General features: G+C 52.4%; 1 protein-coding gene across 11 annotated transcripts in view; it reads left to right on the top strand.

The window, feature by feature from the left end:
* The window catches only part of MYOCD (myocardin), an 89449-nt gene extending 65976 nt beyond the window's left edge, over window positions 1–23473 (top strand). For 3 of the 11 annotated variants that reach the window (XM_039502103.1, XM_039502109.1, XM_039502105.1), the window contains 7 exons: window positions 949–1074; window positions 6961–7208; window positions 7790–7943; window positions 9271–10224; window positions 15657–15770; window positions 18096–18153; window positions 20778–21756. In XM_039502103.1, the coding sequence (XP_039358037.1) occupies window positions 949–1074; window positions 6961–7208; window positions 7790–7943; window positions 9271–10224; window positions 15657–15770; window positions 18096–18153; window positions 20778–21337 (2214 nt within the window). In that variant the 3' untranslated portion in view covers window positions 21338–21756. Of the gene's footprint in view, window positions 1–948; window positions 1075–6960; window positions 7209–7789; window positions 7944–9270; window positions 10225–15656; window positions 15771–18095; window positions 18154–20777 lie in introns of all 11 variants that reach the window. The other 8 variants (XM_039502110.1, XM_039502104.1, XM_039502112.1 and 5 more) reach the window with 8 other exon arrangements.
* Window positions 23474–23853: the final 380 nt, after the last annotated feature.

Genomic DNA, 23853 nt, shown 5'->3' with positions numbered 1-23853 from the left:
TTAGGAGCAAGATTTCATCCTGTGTCTTAGTTTGTTTCCTCTGTTTGACAGAGGCATCTTTGCAAACTGTGTTTTGGTGGCTTGGGTGATGTAAATAGTCCCGAGGAACAGAATCTGTCGGTTCTCGTGGTGCTGGAGTGTTTAATTGCTGGTGGTGTGACACCAACAGCTGCCCATGTACAGACGAGCGCTGGTGCGTATGGGTAGTGAATGGGGTTTGACACCAAGCAGGGGAGGTCTCAAGCCTCGTCCATGCTGCCCCTTACTCCCAAGGCTGGAGCATGGGCAGAGAATGAACGTGCCCGAGGAGACACCACCCTCAGAGGTGAGATCCAGGCTTAGAGCTCACTCCTGGTACAAGGAGTACTGGAGGGAACTGGTGGTGGCTGTGCAGCAGCACTCTCATTAGTACAGGACCACGAGCCTCTGCCTACACGTCAGGTTCAGCGCTTCAGGTCTGGCTACACCGCAAGCTGGAGGTGTGATACCCATGCTAACTTGGAGGCAGTTACAGAGCTAACAATAGAGGAAGGAGCTGGCCACCCCGAGTATGACCCATCTGAGATACTAGGTACATACTCAGGTGGCTAGCCCCTCCCGCCACTTCCACTGCCGCGGCTACACTTTGGTTTCTGGCGAGCTAGTGTGAGTATGTCTACCTGAGCTGGAAATGATATCCCTGACTCGAAGAATATCCCCACCTTAGATGTGATAACTCCAGATGCTGCGGCCTTGCTGCAGCCCACACATGCTCTGCCCTGAGGAAGGCAGCCAGTGCAGGTTTAGGAGGGTCCCCATCAATACCATGCCAATCAGCCACAGACTGCTGGGAGGCTCACGCCCACTTAGGGTGCTGGCTCCATGACTAGAGAGGAAAGTTTTCCAGCACATGATATACTCCTGGACATTAGGTGCCACACACTAATGATGACTGATTCTTGATTCCAGGATCATTCCCGCACCTCTGAAAACAACGTGACTGACCTGGCATCCGTGCAAAACAGCCAATGTGAAAGCCCAAAGCAGGTGAACGGCCAGCAGAGCCCACCCCTCCCAGTGCCTGCGGTGGTGAAGGTAACGTATCTACCTCGTCGCCTTGCAAAGAAAGACAACACGGCTAGCTGAGTTTTGCTGATTAAAGTTTAGCTACATTTTCTTAATGCACTTTAGCAGCCAGTTTCAACCGACAGTAACGAAACCCTGCCCCACCTTCCACCCAAGGTGACTCCTCACTGGGCCATGCAAAGGAATGACACTCCCAAAATAACAGAATAACAAACTCCCAACTCCTCCCCCACTCTGGCTCCCTCCCTTGCACCATCCTAGGCAGATAGTACGCCAAGGCTGAGTCCCGAGGCAGAGCACCTGCAGCATTGTGGCATTGGCTGGATTAAATAAAAGTCCTCTGATTTTATTTTTCACACCTGGGAGGGGCAGGACCCTCTCCCAATCCTACCAGGCTCCCTGCTCCCTGGCCTGGGATCCTCCTGGGGTCTCAGCTGGCTCTCGGTAGCCAGGCCAGACCTCTTTGCAGGATGCTGTCACTGCAGGGCTGGAGCTGTCAGATCCATGCAGCTAGATCTCACAGCAGAGCCAGAATGCCCTGTGGGAGGAATGGCACCTCAGCAGGGACACCCAGCTTCCAAACCAAAACCAAACTTCAGCTGAGTCAGGCTGCCCCCTGCTAGGGGCTATGCAGTGCCCACTTGTCATTGGTTCATGGACTGCTTGGTCCAGATCACCCCATGCAGAAGTCTCCCTCTTGGCCCACCAGGGTTCCCTCTGTCCCCACCCCAGCTCAGTGCATGCTGGGAAATGGGGTCAGAAAGCTCTGGTAGCCATTATAGTTGTAGTCCTTTTGGTAGGGCCCCCTTGGGTGTGTCTACTCTGCACACAAAACCTAGTCTGTGGGATCCGGGCTTATGGGCTTGGTGTTTCCAAGCCCATGCTTGAGCGTCCACGCTGCATTTTAAATCTGGGTTTACAATTGCTGGACCCTGTCTCTCAGCGGGACTCAGGCTCTGACCCATCTCCAACAGGGTCCTAGAAGCCAGGTACTTGCTGACCAAGTCAGACTGATTTGTAGGGGGGTGGAAAGGGGCTTGTGCAGTGCAGACATACCCACAGAGACTCAGTCTGCCACTTCAGGAGCTGGCAAACCCCAGAAAATGCTCTGTCCTCACCCAGCCTCCAGATACGCAACTCCTGGCTCTGTAAATGAGAGTGCATTGTCTGTTTGTGGCTGCTGAGCCAGTGCACAGGGAGGGAGCAGCTAGGACCCAGGCCATGGGACAGACTGGCTTTGGCCCCCGTCCTGAAAAGCTTGACAAGGAGACAAATGCAAGGCAGGACACAGGCCAGCAGCTCCTAGCGTGACGATGTGAAGACTCTTGATGAGCATAAGAGATGGGAAGCTGACTGAAGAGGAGGGCGTAGGAGGAGATTGGAAAGGGAGGTTCTCGGCAGGTGGGCTTTAAAGATCAATGCCAATACCCTGAATGGCACCCAGAAGTGAGCAGGGAATCCATGTGGGCTCTGAACAGCAGGCAGAATGTGCTTATTATGCCCAAGAAAGCAGGCAGCCACATTCTGCACCAGGACAAGGCTCTGAGCAGGGGCGGCTCTAGCCATTTCGCCGCCCCAAGCAGGGCGGCATGCCGCGGGGGGCGCTCTGCCGGTCGCCGGTCCCGCGGCTCCAGTGGACCTCCCGCAGGCGTGCCTGCGGATGCTCCACCGGAGCCGCGGGACTAGCGGACCCTCCGCAGGGACGCCTGCAGGAGGTCCACCGGAGCCGCCTGCCGCCCTCCCGGCAACCAGCAGAGTGCCCCCCGCGGCATGCCGCCCCAAGCACGCACTTGGCGTGCTGGGCCCTGAAGCCGCCCCTGGCTCTGAGTGGTCTTTGTGGGGACCCCCATGCTGAAGGGACTGCAGTGAGCTAGTCTACAGAGATAGCAGCCACCATCACCACACCAACCATAAACAAGCCCTTCTGGTCACCTCCACCAGCTGGGAGTGTAGGAGAAATCCCTGCTCCAAAAATGCTCTACATGGTGAACCTCACATAAGGGTAAAAGATGTACAGTGCTCCTCCATCCAGACCATCAGTCCTGAGATTCTCTCCAAATGCTACCAACTAGAACCACCTCCGTCTTGTCTGGACTGAGCCTTTGCTTAGCTTGTTCCCAGGCAGGGATCACCTGGAAAAGTTTGCATAAACACTCTCCCTGTTCCCACTGCCCAGGACATGTCTCACAGCACACATTGCTATCCTGAAAGACCACTCACCCCTTCACGTTGGGATCTCAATATCATCGTCATTGTTTTATTAGAGTTATCAGCATGCCAAGCCTCAGGGTCACACAGAGGAGTTCAATACAGTGCATTAGAGGGCTGGGCTCCTCACACTCAGAGCAACACAGTGCGTAGTGTGTAACTTCTCAGTCCCCCGGCAGTACACTGAATTAGGCTAATCAATGCAAATGAGTAGATGAGTAAGAGGATTGGCCTCAGATGAGGATTTTAGTTGCTTTAGAGAGAGCGGCTTTGGGTGCCTCGCTGAGCAGGAATTATGCAATGTTCTTGTAGCCATGTCAGTCCCAAGATATTAGATTAGACATGAAAAAGAGCTCTGTGTAGCTCAAAAGCTTGTCTCTTTCACCAGCAGAAGTTGGCCCAATAAAAGATATTGCCTCACCCACCCTGTATCTCTGAGCAGGATTTAGGCCTTTTGAACAAACAGCTGAGAGAAGAGAGGATGTTATTAAGTCATAATACCTCCTCTGACACTCTCAATTCTATTCTGCTGTCATGCATGGGCAGATCTCCCAATGCAACATGATTAGTGGACACCGACTGGGAGGTCCAGGAATGGAAAGGAAGCAGAATATCAGAGTCACAATCTGCCATGCTGACCTGAGAGCAGAACTTTAACCAGAGGAATGCAACTTGGTAAAAGTTAACCAGGTCCTTGGTGCACGTGTTATCTATAGTACAATGAAATGCACTAATTCAGGCTGAAAGTCAGCCTGTAATCCCCAATGCCCAAGTGACTTCAAGGCCTGGTATAAAGCTTGTTTGCTCATTCAGGAAAGACAATGGGGCCTATCCCAGCTTAGTTTTCTGCAAGTCCCCTCCTTTTCCATTGACTTTAGTGATCTGGGTAATTGCACACTGGGATTTTTTAATGGAAGTATTAAAATCAAAAGAGCAAAAACCCCAATTATTGTCCTGCTCTGCACAGGAGACCCCAGGTCTGGTGTGCTGCTCTCCCTGAACGAATGGAACTCCCCAGTGGATCCCATTTAAGAGCCACCATGAGGGTCAAGGAGTAGAATTGTGCCCTGCGAGAGGCCCTGGATACTGAATTCAGACAGAGTCTCAATGTGGGCAAGCCTCTAGGTTCTGAGTATTAGACTGCCCCACCAGCTTCACAGAGAGGGAAAAGAATACAAACTAGGAATGTAAAATTCAACATAAAAGGGAAGCTCCTTGGATACTATTGGTACATCTGGTGTGATTGGGAGCAGGTGCATCACTTCAGTGATTGTCACTTAGAGACAGGATTGGTCTCCAGATTTGGGGCTTTGGCATGTAGGCAGAGCCCTGGACGGGAAGGACCTCTTGGGGCTCACCATTAGGATCAGGTGACAGTGGTGGGCTCAGGACATTACTCCTGGGGGAATTCTGCACCACTGCACATGCGCAGAATTCATATCTCCCACAGATTTCTTTGCTTTCCTGCAGAAAAAAATGACTTTCTGACAGGGAAGCTGCAAGAGCAGTTATGCACCACTCCCTAGCACAGTAGGTACATCATTGGTGAGGCCTCATCTGGAGTACTGTTTCCTTAGTTTTGGGCCCCACACTACAAGAAGGATGTGGAAAAATTGGAAAGAGTCCAGAGGATGGCAACAAAAATGATTAGGGACACATGACCTTTGAGGAGAGGCTGAGGGAACTGGGATTGTTTAGTCTGCAGAAGAAAAGAATTAGGGGGGATTTGATAGCTGCTTTCAACTACCTGAAAGGGGGTTCCAAAGAGGATGGATCTAGACTATTCTCAGTGGTACCTGATGACAGAACAAGGAGTAATGGTCTCAAGTTGCAGTGGGGGAGGTTTAGGTTGGATATTAGGAAAAACGTTTTCACTAAAAGAGGGTGGTGAAACACTGGAATGGGTTACCTAGGGAGGTGGTGGAATCTCCTTCCTTAGAGGTTTTTAAGATCTGGCTTGACAAAGCCCTTGCTGGGATGATTTAGTTGGGAATTGGTCCTGCTCTGAGCAGGGAGTTGGACTAGATGATCTCCTGAGGCCCCTTCCAACCCTGATATTCTATGATTCTATGATCATGTCACACATCCGGAGCAGCTGGCAGAGTGGTAAATCACCGTGGGGCTGGAGACACTCCAGCCAGTGGCTTCTACCCTGAGCCGGGATCAGCTGCTAGTCCCGGCTGGGCTGGAGGCAGGAGAGGACAGGACTTCTTCCCTTGCAAGGGGTGTCTGGGGCTGTGTCAGACCCACCCCCAGAAACCTCCATCAGCTGCAGGAAGCTCAGCATCCTCCCCTGCTTCCTGCCCTCATCACTACTCAACTGTGGGGAGAGGGGTCACTGTACGGGCAGCTCCTCCCCCGTCCACCCAACCCCCATGCATCTGGACCTCCCATACCCATATCCCCCTGCCAAGCCTTACCATGTACATCCAGAACTCCCCTAGCCCTCCATACCCAAGCCCCACTCCACTGAACCTCAATCCCTGCATCTGGAGCCGCTCTTCACGCAGACCCCCTGCCTCTGGACCCCCACCCCTGCACTCAGACCACCAGCCACTGAGCTCCCTCCACTCAAACCCCCACCATGATGCCCCAGTCTCTGCACCACCCTGAGCCCCTACATCCAGACCCCCAACTAGCTGCACCCAGACCTCCACCCCACCAAGCCCCACTTCCCCACACCTAGACCCCTCCACTGAGCCCCAACCACCTTCACCTGGAAGCCCCTGCAGAGTCCTATTGCCCCTGCACCCAGGGCCGGCTTTGTGAACTGCGGGGCCTGATTCGAATACCTGGCGGCGGTCTGGGGCTTCAGCGGCACTTCGGTGGCAGGGGTCCACTCTGGGTCTTCCGTGGCACCAGAGGACCCCCCGCCACCAAAATGCCACCAAAGACCCGGAGCAGACCCCTCCACCGCCGCTGAAATGCCACCGAAGACTCGGACACACACACACCCACCCCGCTGTTGCGTGAGTAAAAAAATTTAAAAAAATAAAAAGGCGCCTAAGGTACAGGGCCCTCTTAGGCGCGGGCGCAGGGCCTGATTCTGGGGAATCAGGGCAATCGGCCCAAAGCCGGCCCTGCCTGCACCTGGAGCCCCCGCAATGAGCCTGTGTGCATCCAGATCCCACCACACCTAAACCCCCCACCCCCACCCTGCTGAGCTGCCTGCACACAGATTGTCCCACACAGAATCCTCTCATCCCACACCTGGATCCCCCCACGCTGAGCCCCTATATGCTTGGATCCTGCCTGGTTGAGCCTACCTGCCCTCCACACCTGGTGCACCTGGCGCAGAGGGGCAGGGACCCACGGTGTTTCTGGGGCAGGCCCAGGCCTTGTGTTGCATCAGGGTCGGGTGCAGCCTCACCACTGAGTCTGTGTTCCGGGGATGCGGGGGCTGCAGTGTGATCTCCCACCTTCGTGCAGCCAGTGGCCCGTGCTCCCCACTGCCATGCTGGAGCCTCTGCATTTTTTTATTGACAAATAAAACTTTCAGAATTTTAAAATAATGTGCTGCACATAATTTTTAATTTTTGCCGCAGAATGCCCTCAGGAATATGGACATGCCCATCCTCTGGTTCTGGGTCTCTAAAGTCATAAATGTGAATGTCATCGCTTAGCCAACTCCAGCTCCAGACCTGATTTCTTATATAACCCCTGTTCTTTTTTCTGTATGACACACAGTCAAAATCATCCAGCGATAGCAAGAACCGCCACAAAAAGCCCAAGGACACCAAGCCAAAGGTGAAGAAGCTGAAGTATCACCAGTACATTCCGCCTGACCAGAAAGCAGAGAAGTCTCCTCCGCCCATGGACTCAGCCTATGCTAGACTCCTCCAACAGCAGCAGCTCTTCCTGCAGCTACAAATCCTCAGCCAGCAGCAGCAGCAGCAGCACTTCAGCTACCCTGGAATCCACCAAGCACAGCAGAAGTGAGTCAGCAGCCTGTAAAGAACAATGTCTGCACAGTAGTCTGAGGCTTAGATGTTTTGGGGGGCTTTCTAAGCTCTCCTGCAGGTCCCGCTTCTATGCTTGTGTGCCTGTTGGTGCGGCATAGCAGGGATCTGGGAGCACAGTTTGAAAACGTAGCCCTGGTCACATCCAAAGCCATATTCTGATTGGCCAGACAGAGGGATGACAGCCACATAAGGCCTCCTTTGATCCCCCCTGAAAATGGACAAGGAAAGATAAGCATCCCCAGTCCTCTCTCTGCAGCCCCATCCCATGAACTCTGCAGGCTCTTGCTGAACTCCTTCCTGGGGCTCCCCAGGCCCGGCTATAGTGTCTCCAATGTTCTTTACAATCACCTCTAGATGGAGCATTATCTACTGGGACCTTAGGTCACCCCTCTAAAGTGAAGAAAAAAGCAGCTAAGATGAAGAAGTTAAATCATATTTTAGATGGGCAGGGGCTGTTCTTTGGCCACCCTTCCATAAGTAAGTCCCATTTTCTATTAGTAAACGTGGCAAAAACTGGACACTATTACCCCAAACCCCCTCCTTTGTCATTTCAGGCAACCAAGTGAGCAAATGGTCAAAAGTTCAAACTCTTCGTCAACTCCAGTCACCAACATACCCCTTTCTCCTGTGAAAACCACTTTTTCCGGACAGACCTGTGTTTCTTCTATCAAACCAGGCCCTCTCCCTTCCAACCTGGATGATCTGAAAGTGAGTGCAAACTTCCCATTAATTGTTTGTTAGCAGTAATCATATCTAGCGACACCGTACCTTACAATGAAAATGCTTTGAAGTCTATCAGGCATCCCAGGGTAACAGCGATGAGCTGGCTGGAACCTAAACTTGCATGTTATAGAGCAAGCGAATGCAGCAAAATATGTAATGCATGGAGAAGAGCTAAGTGCCTTTATGTTTCATAAAGTGCTCTGACTTGTCATGAGACAAATGGTGCAGTGGTGCTAGAGAACATGCTATTGCTGCTGTGCGGGAATCTCCTAATTGCCATCAGATTGAGACAGGTGGTCAGAGCCATGCAAAATGTTTGCAGGAGAACCCAAAGTGATAATGCCTTGAGGAGCTGTTGGTGGAGAACAAATCCAATAACTTCTGATTTGAAAAGCATGAGCTCTTACTGCCTGAACTTAAGGACTAGTCCTGTAGCTAGAAGCTGTTGCTGAGTCACTAACTCTTATATAGACCAGCCCCTGAGAGGAAGGGGTGGGGAATAAAGACTCACACTAGATTGATAAAAACAACGAGGAGTCCGGTGGCACCTTAAAGATTAACCAATGTATTTGGGCATAAGCTTTCATGGGTAAAAAACCCACTTCTTCAGATGCATGGAATGAAAATTACAGATACAGGCATAAATATATTGATTGATGTGGGTCATTTACACATACAATTCTTTCAGGTTTTGTTACTTAAACTCAAACATGATTAAAGTCCCAGACCAGTCTCTTGCAGAAGCAGGGATGTGTAAAATAATCCTTATTATTCAGAGACATGAATAAGGATTAGCGAGTGGAGCATGTGTGTAAAGTAGTCCTGGCTGAGTCATCTGGGAGGCCTGAACCTGAGCCATATGGATCTAAAAGCATGAACTTCTGTTAGCTAACTAGCCTGTTAGCTAGCTCATGGCCAGCAGCAGACTCATAAACCTCTACAGGAGGGCCAGCTGCTAGCAGGGACACCAAGCCCCACTGTGTCAGCCTGTGTTCCATGAGAATTACTGCACTGCTATCCACATTACCCATTCACAGCTCCGGCTCTCCACTTACAGCAGCTGTGGCTGCTGGAAGGACGAATGTATTTCCTCTGCTGGGACACAATGAGGCTGTTAGGCTGTGCATGGTGCTTCTAGTGACTGTGAGTAGCAGTGAGGGGTGGGGCTCTGTCCCATCAGGCAGGAGGCCAGGAGAATGCTCCCTGGGGGAAATATTCACAGCAGGGTATTTCCCCACAAGTGTATAAGGAGCATGACAGTGAGGGGAGGTGCTGGAAGTGACTGTCATTAAATGGCTGGCTCTGCTTCTAGGTGTCAGAACTGAGGCAGCAGCTCCGAATAAGAGGCCTCCCTGTATCCGGTACGAAAACGGCACTGATGGAGCGTCTGCGGCCCTACCAGGATTGCAGTGGCAGTGTGGTGCCAAACTTCAATGAAATAACAACGGTCACCTTTCCAGTCACCCCAACAAACACGCTCTCAAGCTACCAGTCACAGCCCTCGGCCAGCATGCTATCTAGCAGCTTCTATCAGTTTGGCAGCACCAGCTCCTCCCCACCCATCTCCCCAGCATCCTCTGACCTTTCCGTCAGTGGCTCTTTACCAGACACATTCAATGATGGACCAATGACTTCTCCACAGTTTGGTCTCCAACCATCCCCTGTGCATGGCAGTGCTGAAGAAAGCCTAATGGGCAGCATGAATGGAGGGAGCATCCAGTTGGAACTGGAAGGGATTGACACAGAGAAAGACAAGATGCTGGTGGAAAAGCAGAAGGTTATCAATGAACTGACGTGGAAGCTGCAACAAGAGCAGAGACAGGTGGAAGAGCTGCGGATGCAACTCCAGAAGCGAAAAAGGAACAATGGCTTGGAGGAGAAGCAGCCACCCACCCAGCATTTCTTCGGTATTCCCATCAAGCAAGAAAACACAGTATCCAGCTGTCCATTCTCATCAAAACAAACTGCCTTGAAAGCCCAAGCCAACAGCTTGGATAAACTAAGTAACTGTGGGACGCCACAGCTGCCTCACATTGTAAACAGCCTTTGCATGGAGTCAGCGGGCCAGAGCACCATCACCTCCTCCACGTTTCTAAGCCCACAGTGCTCTCCACAGCATTCTCCACTTGGGACTTCAAAGAGCCCACAGCATATTAGTCTGCCACCATCCCCTAACAGCCATTACCTTCTCTCTGTGTCCCCTGGCTCTCAGGGAGAAGGGCGCAGTGTTTCCCCACAGGCCAGCAATCGACTTCGCCCAGCACCGGTAAGTGGGGAATGCACAAGGCTAATGCCATTCTGTCCTATCTCCATGGAGATTGCACTGGTATTAAAGGTTGCTTTGAGGGTTGCTTGTCCAAATCTCTCTGACCTGGGAATGAGGTTGGGTACAGGCCATTCCATGAGCTCTCCAATGTGCTCTGGCTCTGACAACCCTGGAACACCACAGGAACAGCCTGTCCTGCAGCACTTCCACATCCTTGCTCCCTGTCCTGCCTGGAAGCAGGAAGTGCAGCTGCCCCCAAAATGTATCATTCTGGCAGAATCGTAAGCTGGCCCATGTGAGCACGACAGGGCCGCACAAACCAGATTGGGCTTTCCCCTGCAGCTCGGGCACTCACAGAACAGTCTTTGGCTTGCGGCATGGGAGCCCAGGCTCAAAGCGCATGTGCAAATGGGAGTTCTCCAGGCAGAGCCAAGGGTTCCATCCCAGGAGCAAACAGGGCTAGCATGCTCAAAGTAGGGCAGTGGTGAGTGGAGTAGCAACTGCTCTGTCTCCCCTCACCAAGCTGTAGGCTGCATCTTTGTGACTCTACAAAAAGCAGTGCCACAGGTCAGGAGTCCCGTGTGCTTCTCTCCAACCTGGGCCAGCCGGCATACTGACGTCCTTGGCACCCAGGCAGAGAGCAGCAGGAGTGCCAGGGAGAGCTCATCACCCAAGAGCCTGGGTGTGCTGCACAGAGTGTGCCCAGACACAGCCACCGTTCCATGCAAGCTGCCTCCTCTGTGCCTCCACCACACAGGCTGAGGTCAGAGTAGCTGGAAGGGCAAATCCTGAGCACATGCAGTGACCAGCTCCAGTGAGTTTGCCAAGACCCTGGTGACACTGGATGTGTTCACAGAGCTGCTCACGATCGAGGGACAGTTAGGAACAAAATCACAGGAGCAACACGGGCAGCAGCAGTACAGCACAGGAAGAGGAGGGCAGCTCTGGGAATCCAGGGGCACAAGCAGTACAGTTGCTTTGGGGGTTGCTTCTCCAAATCCGGGGGGCCCTAAGCAGGAATATTTTGGGGGACCACCTACACAACACATACTAAAAAAGCAAATGCGGGGGGGCCTTGAGCTGCTTGGGGCCGTAAGCAATTGCTTAATCTGCTTATACCCAGTGCCGGTTCTGTCAGGGGAGACTGCACACCATTGCCGACCTCCAGGGATCAGAGATCATGAGTCAGCCCCAACCCCTGAGCCGTTCATAGCGCTGACACTGTGTATTTGGTTTGTCGTGTGTTGTGCGCTCCCCTGCCATTCCTGGGGGGGTGGGGTGATAATCAGTGCTGCCAGTGCCCCCAGCTGCACTGGGAAGCGGGTTTTGGCCCCTGCTGCAGGAGCTCTCACCCCACACTGCCAGTCCCTGCCCAGCACTGAATGCTTCCCCTCAACAGCCCCAACCCAGACTTCAGCCCCTCTCTGCTCCTCCTACAGCTCTTCCCTCTCCCAAGCTTGGGAGCTGCAGCAGGGCCCCCTCTCCCTGTTCCAGGCTGGGGAGCTCCAGGTGCCCCTCTGCCCTGGCCCAGGCGGAAGCTGAAAGGCAGGGGGAGGGGAAGAGGAACCTTCCCTTCCCTGTTGCTCACAGGGGGAGAGGCAGGAGGGGGCGGGACCACCTGGAGCAGCTGGGTTCTTTATCTTGCCCTCCCCTCCTGTGAGAACGGCTCTGGCTGCTGAGGGGAGAGCGCTGCCTGCAGCAGATCTGATTGGTTGCTCACCCCTAGAAGGTGGGCTGGTGGGGCAGGCAGCCAATCAGCATGCTAAAATTGCCAGGGAGTTGGAGCTTCTTGTCTCATCACAGATGGGAGTGACTGGCAGTGGGAGGGAGAAACTATGCAGGTTGCAAAGAGAACAGGAGTGGGTGAAACAGGGCGCAGGAGGGCGTGTTAATTTTGGTGGTAGCACAAGCAGTGGGAGCTGGGTACTGGAGGGTGTGACACAGGCAGTGAGATTGGTGTAATACAGGAGGTGACACAGGCAGCAGGAGCGAGGCAGTATTGGGGTTCCTCTATACCCGCAACTCCTAGGGTGCCAGCAGCCTGCCAGCTTGGAGGCAAGCGATGCTTCAGCAGCTAGGCCTTGTAGCCCAGCCTTGGAGGGTCCCACACCCACTCAGGCACGTGGCTAAGGGAAAGGGTTTTACCAGGCTGCCAGGGAAGGGACGAGGTTGCAAATACCCAGGTACAGTTCTGATGTCCAGCAGTGGGACCGCAGGGAGCTGGGTTGTACCATGGGGAGCAGCAGGGAGAATGGCACAGGTGGCTGGGTTGTACCATGGGGAGCCGCAGGGGAAGGAGCTGGGTTGTACCATGAGGAGGGGGAATGGCACAGGGGGCTGGGTTGTACCATGGGGAGCAGCAGGGGAAGGAGCTGGGTTGTACCATTGGAGCAGCAGGGGGAATGGCACAGGTGGCTGGGTTGTACCATGGGGAGCCGCAGGGGGAATGGCACAGGGGGCTAGGTTGTACCATGGGGAGCCGCAGGGGGAATGGCACAGGGGGCTGGGTTGTACCATGGGGAGCTGCAGGGGGAATGGCACAGGGGGCTAGGTTGTACCATGGGGAGCAGCAGGGGGAATGGCACAGGGAGCTGGGTTGTACCATGGGGAGCAGCAGGGTCATGACACAGGTGGCTGGGTTGTACCATTGGGAGCCGCAGGGGGAATGGCACAGGGGGCTAGGTTGTACCATGCGGAGCAGCAGGGGAAGGAGCTGGGTTGTACCATGGGGAGCAGCAGGGTCATGGCACAGGTGGCTGGGTTGTACCATGGGGAGCCACAGGGGGAATGGCACTGGGAGCTGGGTTGTACCATGGGGAGCAGCAGGGGAAGGAGCTGGGTTGTACCATGGGGAGCAACAGGGTCATGGCACAAGTGGCTGGGTTGTACCATGGGGAACAGCAGGGGAAGGAGCTGGGTTGTACCATGGGGAGCCGCAGGGGGAATGGCACAGGGAGCTGGGTTGTGCCTCAGGGAGCAGCAGGGGGAATGGCACAGGGGGCTGGGTTGTACCATGGGGAGCAGCAGGGTCATGGCACAAGTGGCTGGGTTGTACCATGGGGAACAGCAGGGGAAGGAGCTGGGTTGTACCATGGGGAGCAGCAGGGTCATGGCACAGGTGGCTGGGTTGTACGATGGGGAGCCGCAGGGGGAATGGCACAGGGAGCTGGGTTGTACCATGGGGAGCCGCAGGGGGAATGGCACAGGGAGCTGGGTTGTACCATGGGGAGCCGCAGGGGGAATGGCACAGGGGGCTGGGTTGTACCATGGGGAGCCGCAGGGGGAATGGCACAGGGGGCTGGGTTGTACCATGGGGAGCAGCAGGGTCATGGCACAGGGAGCAGGGGCACAGTGTCACCATTTTAATTTCCAAAGTGGGCTCTAATCATCGCCTGTAGTTTAGGTCCTCCTGTATTTGCACTCAGGTCAGCTCTGCATGCCCAGCTGTGTGTGTGAATTAGGAGTGTCTGACTCTCCTGAATTGCATGTGAAGATGTCAGCGTTCGGGGGCGTGGAACATTTGCAAGCCCCAAATTTCCAATTGACAGCATTTGGCATTGTGGGTGGAGAGAGGCTGGGGCTGCATATGGGGTGCCATGGCGGGTACCTCACCCTACCTCTGCAGTTCCAGTCTCTGGTCACATTCTCTTCACGTGGCTAAAAATCAGACACCATAACCCAGGCCCACCTATAAACAATGTAACCAGGGCAGCTCTTCTGTCTTCTGAGCTCCCTGTTCCACAGCAACCCCCTCCTCTGCCCTGATGTGAGCGAGGCCATTGGAAAGGTTCTGAGCCTAACTCTGCTTGGCGTGAGTCCTTCCCAGCTGGGGCGGCCTCTCAGATCTCCAGCTCGGATGTCACACCAGTGCCGGGGGTCCTCACCTGAGAAGGGTGTGTATGACAGAGCAGCACTAATGACCTGTGCTCTCTGTGACATGGATCTGAGCCATTCCTCTGGGTTCCCAGTTGGGGTGTTGATGGGTCACTGAGAATCCTGGTGAAGAAGGAGCTCCAGCTGCTGCTGCTGGGATATGTGTGCATCACTCCCACACTAATCAACACTCCCAGAAATAACACTGCCTGCCACAGTCATGCTGCGCCTTGCCATGATAACACCATGGGAACAGGGGAGAGAGGGCCAGCCAGCGGGGACAGAGCAGTCTTGGAGTGAAGTAGAAGGAAAGGGAAAGGAATTTGTTATCTGCGGGGAGGGGGTTGGTAGCTAATCTTTTCACAGATTCATAGACTTTAAGGCCAGAAGGGACCATTCTGATGTTGTCTGGCCTGCTGCATAACAGGCCGCAGAATGCTACCCAGTCACATTCACTGGCAAGAACCCAGTATAAAATGAACAGGTGTTCTAGCAAGTTTCCCTCAGAACCTCTGCCAAGAAACTCATCATTGAGTTGCAAGATTCCTGCTAGGCCAGTGTGTGAGCCCCTTCTAAGCAGAATATCCCATGGGTTCTGTGTCTGTGTCTGTTTTCTGGAGTGGTGAAATGGGTGGGATTAGAAAGACTGCAGGATAAGACCCATGCAAGTCATTCCCTTGTGGCTTAATCCAGACTCACAATATTATTCTCACCACTTACTTAGGGCGAGTGATTGGGACATTTAAAACAGAATCAGTTTTTCCAGAAGTGAAGGGCAGGAGATTTCAGGCTGAGGGATCATGTACGACAGTTTTGCAAGGATGCCCTAACCCATGTAAACCAGAACTTCAGAGAAGGTCCAGAGTATTGACCCACTGTGCCTCTAGAGGCCCTTTGAGAAGGGGCAGTAGAAATGAGTGGTGGGGTTACTGCATCTCCTAGTTTGAGCATTGTCCTGTGATTCAGACACCTGAGACATACAACAGAATTTGGGTTGGGTGTCAAAAAACAAGCATCGCACTAATTAGCATAAGACCTGGTCAGGATCAGCCAGGGCTGCTGAAGTGTGAGAGGGGCGATAAGGGCAGGGAGGCGAGTTCACGCACCAGTAACGTGGTATCTTTGGGACCTTGCTGTCTATGTTTGGCCAATATTTTTCACCAGCATATTATTTTGCCTGTTTTTGCTCTTCCTCTTGTTCTGGTGTAGGGACGTTCAGAGCTGAGCTGAATGCGGGTGCTGAAAGACAAACTGCTCAGGGTCACCTCATGTTAAAATGCACAGGAACTGTGCATACAGACCTGAATGCTTGCCTCATAGCTAGGGGAACTCATAACTAGTCTCCTGAACCCATCTCTCCTGCCCACAGGCTTGATTTTTCCCTCACTTAGTCTGGTTTGGCACTGGTGTAATACCATTGACTCCAGTGGAGTTACTTCTGGTTTACACTGGGGTGAGAGGCGGCTTGGGCCCCAAATAAAGGTAGAAAGAAAGGCAGAGAGGAGCATAACCTTTTGCCTGTGGATTGATTACATTTCCCTATATTTCCCCCCACGCAGATGGCTACGCAGGCAGGTCAAAAGTTTTCTATTCCATCCCCAAGTTTTTGTAAGTCAAGCCCAGCCCTCTCGGAGGTAAAGCAGCCTCCATCCTATGCGGATGCAGTGAAGCAGGTAACTGCATGGTTTTTATTTTCTACAGGAATAGGTTTTACCATTTTGATCTTGTTCTGTTTTGATTGAGTTTTATGGAACTAGTGACTGTGGCAATTACAGCACATTGCCTGGTCTGTGAGTGAAGCAGGCACATTTGATGTGTACGAGAAATAGCTTGAATTGACATTTTAGGCGTAAGTGCACAAAAGACATTAGGTGCCTAGAAGATCACTGTGATCCACAACGCCTGAGCTGGATGCCCACACTCCCTGTCCATTGAATGGGGAGAGTGAGGCGCCTTAGACTGCAGTCCACAAAAGCCAGCACACTAGGCATGAGCTAGCCAGTGGGAGAGGCCAATGACAGGGGTACGTGGTCAGAGTAGGTGCAAACACTCTCTTGGCAGTAGGTGGCTGTGCTGTCAGCAAGGATCCCAGAGGGAAGAAGAACAATAATAACCCCAGAACTGTTAGCCTCGTGGTTAGGGGCCTTACCAGGGACGTGGAAAGCTCCTCTTTTGTATGAACTCACCTGAGGGCCCGACCGGTAGAGACATAGGCGCCAATTCCAGCCCTGGAGCACCCACGGGGAAAATTGGTGGGTGCTCTGCAGCCAAGCTCCCCGCCCCAGCTCGCCTCCATCTGTGTGCTGTCCCTGCTTCTCCCGGCGCTTGCCTCCCACAGCTCTTTCGCGGCGTAACAAGTTGTGGGGGGAGGAGCAGGAACGCAGCACGCTCTGGGGAAGAGGCGGGGCCAGGGCAGGGATTTGGAGGAGTCCAATAGGGGCAGGGAGGGGGCAGAGTTGGGGCAGGGACTTTGGGGAAGGGGTTGAAATGGGGGCAGAGTCAGGGCAGAGCTGGGGGAGCACGAGCACCCACCGGCACCAGGAGAAGTTGGTGCCTTTGGGTAGAGGTGGGTAGCTTCTGAGCGTGCCTGTCAGATTGGGCCCTGCATGTGACTTGGGCGGCCAAGCACCTCTCTTCCCCCAGTTTGTGAATTTGCCCCAGGACATAGGTGGGAGCTCGGCACCGGATGCCCACCAGGGGACAGGTGCACATGCCCAGCAGCAGGAACACAGGCACTAGGGAACTTTTACTGCAAACTGTTAGGTGCTGAGTAACCCTAGGCACCTATGGGAGCAGCTGGAGTTTTGTGCATCGCAGTGGTCCAGAAACTGGGCCTTAGTTGCCTAATGCCTGTTGTGCATCCAGGCATTAGCTGCTAACTATTGTCTCAATGTGACAGAAAAGCATCAGACTTGATTTCATTTGAATACTGTGCTGGTGAAAGGTGCTAGGCTGACAGCCCTGCAGACTGATGCCCTGGTCAAGCAGAGCAGAAGGGGCTAGTGATACGGGGGAGCTCCAGGTTTTGGTGCCCAAGTTGAGACACCTCAAATGGATGTGAGCTCCAAGGGGGGAGAAGGGGAAACTTTAGAAACTTGGCCCTTTTGAAGTGTCCCAACTTGGGCACACCAAATCCCTAGTCACTTTGGAAAATCTTGGCTTCTGTAGTTAGCCCCAGAGCAAATACAAGCTTGGCCTGCTCTGCCCCCTGCCAGAGTGCCTCAGCCTTATGCCTGAGACGGCTACCCCTCTGATACTCAGTCTCCATAGTCCATTTCGTCCCTCACATCGCATGAGACTGCAAACAGGGTGCCACTTAGTGCCAGCTGTGATGGTGGATAGTTGTTCCATTGGTAACTAGACTGAGACCACCAAACTCATCCCACGTGGCCCACTGGATAGCACTAAATATTGGCACATAATGGCGGGGGGACGAGGAGTCGTTTTGTATTTAAATCAAAGGAAACAACAGGGAAAGTGCATTTCATCAGCAAGGCTCAGCTGGCCAGCAGGGGGGTGAGGGCATAGGGGAGCAGGCATCTTGCTGGGACAAGCACCAGGTGTGCTGGGCACAGGAGTCCCAGGGAGGCTGTGTGCACCCAACTTGGTCCTCAGGCTCCTGAAGCCCAGCTGCAGAGCAGAGGCTGATTTAAATGGTTGTAAAAGACGGCTGTGCAGTGACCATGGAGCCTATGAGCTCAGTTCTACCTGCAGGGAGGGGACAGAAACCAGCTCATTGCTCACTAGCCACAGCAAATTAGCCCAGCACATCCACACTGCATGGAGAATCCTCTTGGTCCCAGGGATCCCCTTTGTCTTCCCCGTCTCTGGAGGCTAATCCCGGTCACGCACTGGGGTTTCAGCGTACTCTTCAGCATAGCATGGGATCTCATCTTTCCAGCACTTTAGGACTAGCAAAGCTGCATCTTGTGCTCTGGCCCCTGGCCTGAGAAACCGCTTCTAACCCCCTGCTCTCCTCTTGTGGTGTTTTGCTGCAGCAGATGACTCGAAGTCAGCAAATGGACGAGCTCCTGGATGTGCTGATTGAGAGTGGAGGTAGGCAGAGATTTGATACCTTACACACAGTGCCCTTGCTGGAAAAGCATGCTCAGCACCATGGTGATGAACATGGGACCGTGAGAGCCCCATTGGAGCAGTCCTCTTTGAGGCTGCCATCTTGCATTGGCTTTCCCTGAGGAAGGAATGGCTGAGGCTGGTTTTAAAGCTTTGTCTTCCATTACACAAATGGAGCAGTGCTCTGGAGGTGCCCTGCACATGTCCACCACTGCTGGGGAGCTCTGCTTTTAACAAATCCCCATGTGCATTACTGTAATCACTTTCCTGTGGGGAGCTTGTCCTGTGGTTATCAGCCATACCTGTTCCCTAGAGAGAGAGCACCGCCCGCGCCCGTTCCCTAGAGAGAGAGCACCGCCCGCGCCCGTTCCCTAGAGAGCTCTGTCTGTGCCCATTTTCCATGGAGAACAATGATACTGTGATGCTTTCTCAGGGGGCCCAGAGCTGTTAGTCACTGTGTGACCCCTCTGCTCCAGCTAGAGAGAGATTTGCTGGTGTTAAGTGGCTAGCCACCCCAGAGAAACTTCTCAGGGCTCTGTCAGCCCTTACTTTGCCTTACAGGTAACACTTGTTGTTCCGCAGTTCCTGAGCCCCCTCAGAAAGCATTCCCCTGGAACACCCAGCCCCTGCCATTGGCCACTCACAGAAATGATACCAAGTTCGCTATCTCCAACTAAGAATTCATGCTTTGCTTAATATTACTGCCCAGAGTTCCTCATACGATCTAACAAAGAGAAGTTTATTAAGAAAGATAGAGATTTCAATGATATAAAGAAGAACAATGAAAACAGAAATGGTTACAAATAAAACAGAGTGTAACACACTTCTAAGAGACAAACAACTTTAGCTGGCGAAAATCTTGGTCTCAGATAAGCATCTTACCTAAAGCAACCTCTCAGCATCACCAGCCACCAGAGCCAGGATCCAGCTTTCATGGATACAAAAAGTGCTGTCCTTTTTGCTCAACAAAGGGAGACCCCCTTCTTACAGTCCAGTAAGCCTTGGCACTGTATCCTTTGGAAGTGTGCCCCCAGATAAAGGTCTTCTCCTCTGCTGTTTCCTCTCCGGGGAGCTGAAGCCAGGCAGCTTTCTTAGCCTGTTAATATGTTCGTCCCGTTTGCCTCAGATGCAAATGTAATTCCCATTGACTTCGGCTTGCTTTACATCTGACACCTATGCAGCCAGGTAAAGCAACATTCCTTTGTCTGGGAGAACCTCGGTTATCAGCTCTGCCTGCTAACCTATTTTTAGCACATACATACAATTTCTTGAAGAACACCTGTACAGACGTCTCATGATGCTTATGTTGACCAGTAGAATATAAGCTTTCATTTGATACCTCATATGACAGTCTTTAGAGATAAATCCTATGCCACCCATGTGCTGGTTGCTATGACTCTGTCAGGCCTGGCAGGCATTGCTGACACAGAGTAGTGAACCACTAATTGCTTTTGTGTCACACAGTGCCCATTCCCCACACTCATTTACCACGGCCAAGGCCCATGCCTTTGGGGAACACTGATTATGCCCCTTGCCCACACATACGAGCTACAAAGAGACATTATCTGCTCTGATGATGGCCTATAGGGCCATTGTCTGTACCCTGTCCATATGCCAGTGCCTAGCGGGAAAGCATCATTGATGCTTAGCTGTCAGTTGGCTTCCATACTAGGTAATCAAGCTTTAAAAGCAGCTCCGGTCACTTGCTCCTTACAGGGGCTGTCTCCATGTTCTCAGGCATTGCTGATTATAGCGTTCCATGAGTAGGCCTCGTGGTGACTTTGAAAGCTGAGCAGTTGAGTGCTGGTACTAGCAGGGCCCTGTATGACATGGACAAACCAGGCCATGTTGGGTTTTGGGGTGATTTGCCAAGAAAGCCAAGGACCCAGGTGTCCTGTTTACAAAGGGTCAGAGCAACATTCTGATCCTGAGTCACCCCAAGCCTGGGCATCAGTTGGGCCATCCAGTCTGTGCCGCACTTTCCCCCACATACCCTGGGCTGGCTCTCCTTTCACCAGTGAGACCATGCTGATCAGTGTCAGCAGCAGCAGTCCCAGCGCACTCTCTGTCCGAGCACTGCTGAGAGCTAACTAGGTTTCTCAGCAGAGGGTTGTTGCAAGGGGGCAGTTGCAGGAGGACAGTGTGATGGGTTTTCAGATGTCTCTGGGGAGCTCCTCCCATGCACAAGGGCAGCGAGGGGAACAGCACAAAGGCGTGTATTGGAAAATCAAACTCATGGTCAATGTAGGCTGGCATCCTTGGCAGCAGCATGACTGCGGATAAGAGGATAAGTAGTACAGGGCTAAGCAAGAAGGGCCTTGCCACTGAAGACAGGCAGTTTGTGTTTGATAAGCTGGAGAAAAGGGAGCCAGTGGATGGCTGTGAAGTGTGTGTGTCTGGGGGGGGCGGTAAATGGTGCAGGGAGGAAGGAAGTCTTGTTGGAAGATGTCCGGTTTTGCACTGATAAGGTTGGGGGAACCCTGAGTGGAGCAGAACGGTGGGATAGGCTCTGAGGGAAAGCAGGCAGTCAAGGCATGTGGCCAGTGCAGATGGCTCAGGCAGTTACATGGCATGGGTCTAAGCTCTCCATTTCCTTTTGCAAACAGAAATGCCAGCCATTGCCAAAGAAGATCGTTCCTGCCTCCAAAAAGTACCTCAGATAACGGTGTCTTCAGGGAACGCCAGCGCTTCACTTCCAAAGGCCTCTGCTCCATTTGAACATGTTTCCTCAGCCCAACTCTCATTTGACCACTGCACTGGCAGCAATGACACTCACCTCGAAGTCTTATTAAATTCCCAGAGTCCCCTGGGAAAGGTCAGCGAGATCCCCCTCCTGAAAATGGGCGGTGAGGAGTCTCACTTTGAAGGGCTGATTGATGGGTTTTCCAGCAAAGTTGCAGATGAACTTCTGACATCCCAGGAGATTCCTCTCTCGCCCATGGAGACCCAGCTGTCACCCTCCTCCGCTGAAGGCTCTGGTTTACAAATGAGTTTCACTGAATCGCCCTGGGAAACGATGGAATGGCTGGATCTCACCCCACCTAGCTCAGCCACTGCCTTTGGCTCTTTCACCACCACCGGGCCCAGCCTCTTCAATATAGATTTCCTAGACGTCACTGATCTCAGCTTAAACACCACCATGGACCTTCACTTGCAGCAGTGGTGAAAGGTGGTGGCAATACAGATGGGGATGTACAGCAAAAGTAGCCAACCACAAGTCCTTTCATTAAACAACAGAACCAACAGGAACTGAGTCCTGGCCCAAAGGGCTAATGTGCCAACCAGTCAGGGGAAACTGGAGTATTTTTCCCAGTACATAATTCCTACCCTTTTTCAGTGACTAAGAATTGTCAGCACAATGACGCTGACCCTTTATTTTTCACACCTATGTGGTTATTGATGCCTTTTAAAAATGAGACTTCTCTAAAACATTTTCTTTATGCTTTTTCAGTGTTAGCAGCCGTTCACATGAGAACTGGAGTAGCTCGTGACATACTGTGTGGAAAAGAGACCTCACCTGGGAGGAAGCATGAAAGCATCCAGAACAGGGTCCAAGGCATTGCTACCGAAAGCCGCCTCATCTCCTTCAAGAAATACTGCACGGCACGTCTTAGCCATGGAGAAAGGCCCAGTTTGGTCAGAAGTCTTGTGGGCAGCCAGTGCCATGTTCTCTGCCCACCACAGTGACAAAACACACTGCACTGTACAGCCTGGTCCACCTCGCTCTGCTTCCTGTCTCCATTCCAATTAGTCAGTGATCGAAAATGGTTCTGAAGCCAAGTCCCCATAGCACAGACAGCTGCTGTCCAGTCAAGGGCGGTGACTTGTGCCATGTCAGAGATGTGCCAGAACTCATGTGAGCACATCTCATATGGTCACTTTTAGTGAGTGAAAGCCAAGGCGTGTTCCATGCTGCACAGTTACATTTTATAATTTAACCTCAAAGAAGCCCAAACCACAGATGTCCTGATACCTGACTCCAGCTGCTCAGGTTACTCATAGAGCTACTGAAATAACCTGATGCACTGACAGAGCTGTCGATTTCCTACTGGTGTGGTATAAATATGTCTCCAGCGGGGGACAAGGAGGATGTTGAATCGGGACGTAAACAAACCGAAGCTCTGGAGGGGATCCCTTGGGCTTTTCTCTGCAGTATGAGAAACCTGAGGATGAACCTCTCCTGGACTTGCAGGGAACCCTGAGGGTGGGGGAGAGCCACAGAAATTCAATTGCAATAAATAGCCCCTCCTGTGTGTTCCCCAAGAAATGGAATGGGTCAAAACAGGTCCTTAACTATGGCTGGAGTTTGTGTGACCATCTGTTTGTGCAGTCTATGCTCCCTATGCCAGCCCTCCTCCCTGCCGTCCCTCTCCCCTTCGCTCCTCTCTCCTTCCTTTTGCTGAGGTTACTGCTGCCCCACCAGTTGCTCGGCTCAGAGCAAGGTCATCCGGAGAAGAGCTGTGAATCCACAAGGCTAGAGGAGCTCGTTCTTCCCAGTTCATCAGAGATGGATGCTTTGCTGCAGCTCTGGCTGCAGTAGGAAGCCACCTGCCTTTCTCCTCTGAATCACGGTGCAATATTGTTCACCGGGCTGTCCGGTGAGAAAGGGCCATCTCGTCACCATTTGGCTGCCACCAGAGAATCTGATAGCGATTGTTTTAGAGCTACATCTACTTTTATAAGAATTACCTGTCAGCTGGTTTGCAAAAGTAAATATTGTTGCTGACAAAGATTGTTCAAATATTTCCAGCCTGCGTGTATTTAATGTTTGTGTTACTGGAAGGGCAGCACACTGGCCGTGCAGTCATTTGGGGAAGAGCCCAGTGCAAAGGGACTGTGGGGCAGGGGCACTCCCATGTGGGTGACTTGCTGAAGGTTTGTTGGAGCCTGAGGAGGAGCCTCTGCAGCCCTCTCTGGCCCCAGTTGATGAGGTTATGATGTTGTTGCATGTTGTATAAAGAACATGTTAGTAGCTTTTTTAAGTCACTATTTAAGGCACCACTTTTCTATTGTACAAATGTTCACCAGACACTGGTAGCTAGAACAATCACAAGTTGCAATTTGTTAAAAGAATTTCTTTTTTTTATAAGTGAGAGACTTTAGAAACCATTCCATGGTGAATTTTAATAGCACTTGAATCCAGAGTAGTTTAGCTGCTGCACTGCCTAAATGTACAGGGCTTTCCAGATACTTTTCTCCTCTCGACAAATGTATTTCCTTATTTAAAGTGATGCTGTCAACTTAAAACTTGTAAACAGACACGTTTCCTCAGCTATGTTACCAACAACACCTTCATTATTAAATACCCTCTTGTCTTGTCACTCTCTCTGCTCTCAGGTTGCTGTTTCATTTTGCTCAGCTGGGAGAAGGACAGCCACTGAATTTGGTGTTCAGTTTGTGACAGGTTCCCCCCAGGGTGCCCCTGGAACTGGGGTACCACTGAGCCCTCTGACCCACCAGCCTGGTATCCCTCTCACACTGCTGCTGTGACAAGCTGCAAAGCCCCCCAGCCTGCACTTTCACCAGCATTCACACAGGAGGGACACACCCAGCAGCAGTCACTTGCAGGCTATCTAGCCACCAGCTCCCAGCCTAGCACCCCACTGCTGTACCATCCTGCCCTGGTCAATATATGGGTTTAATCCCTGGGCTGCCTCTCCCTCAGTGTGAAGAGAACAGGGC

Source organism: Mauremys reevesii, linkage group 15 (genome assembly GCF_016161935.1).
Source record: "Mauremys reevesii isolate NIE-2019 linkage group 15, ASM1616193v1, whole genome shotgun sequence".
Taxonomy (NCBI): Eukaryota; Metazoa; Chordata; order Testudines; family Geoemydidae; genus Mauremys; species Mauremys reevesii.
Note: the sequence above shows the minus strand (reverse complement) of the source record. Positions and strands in the feature narration are given on the sequence as shown.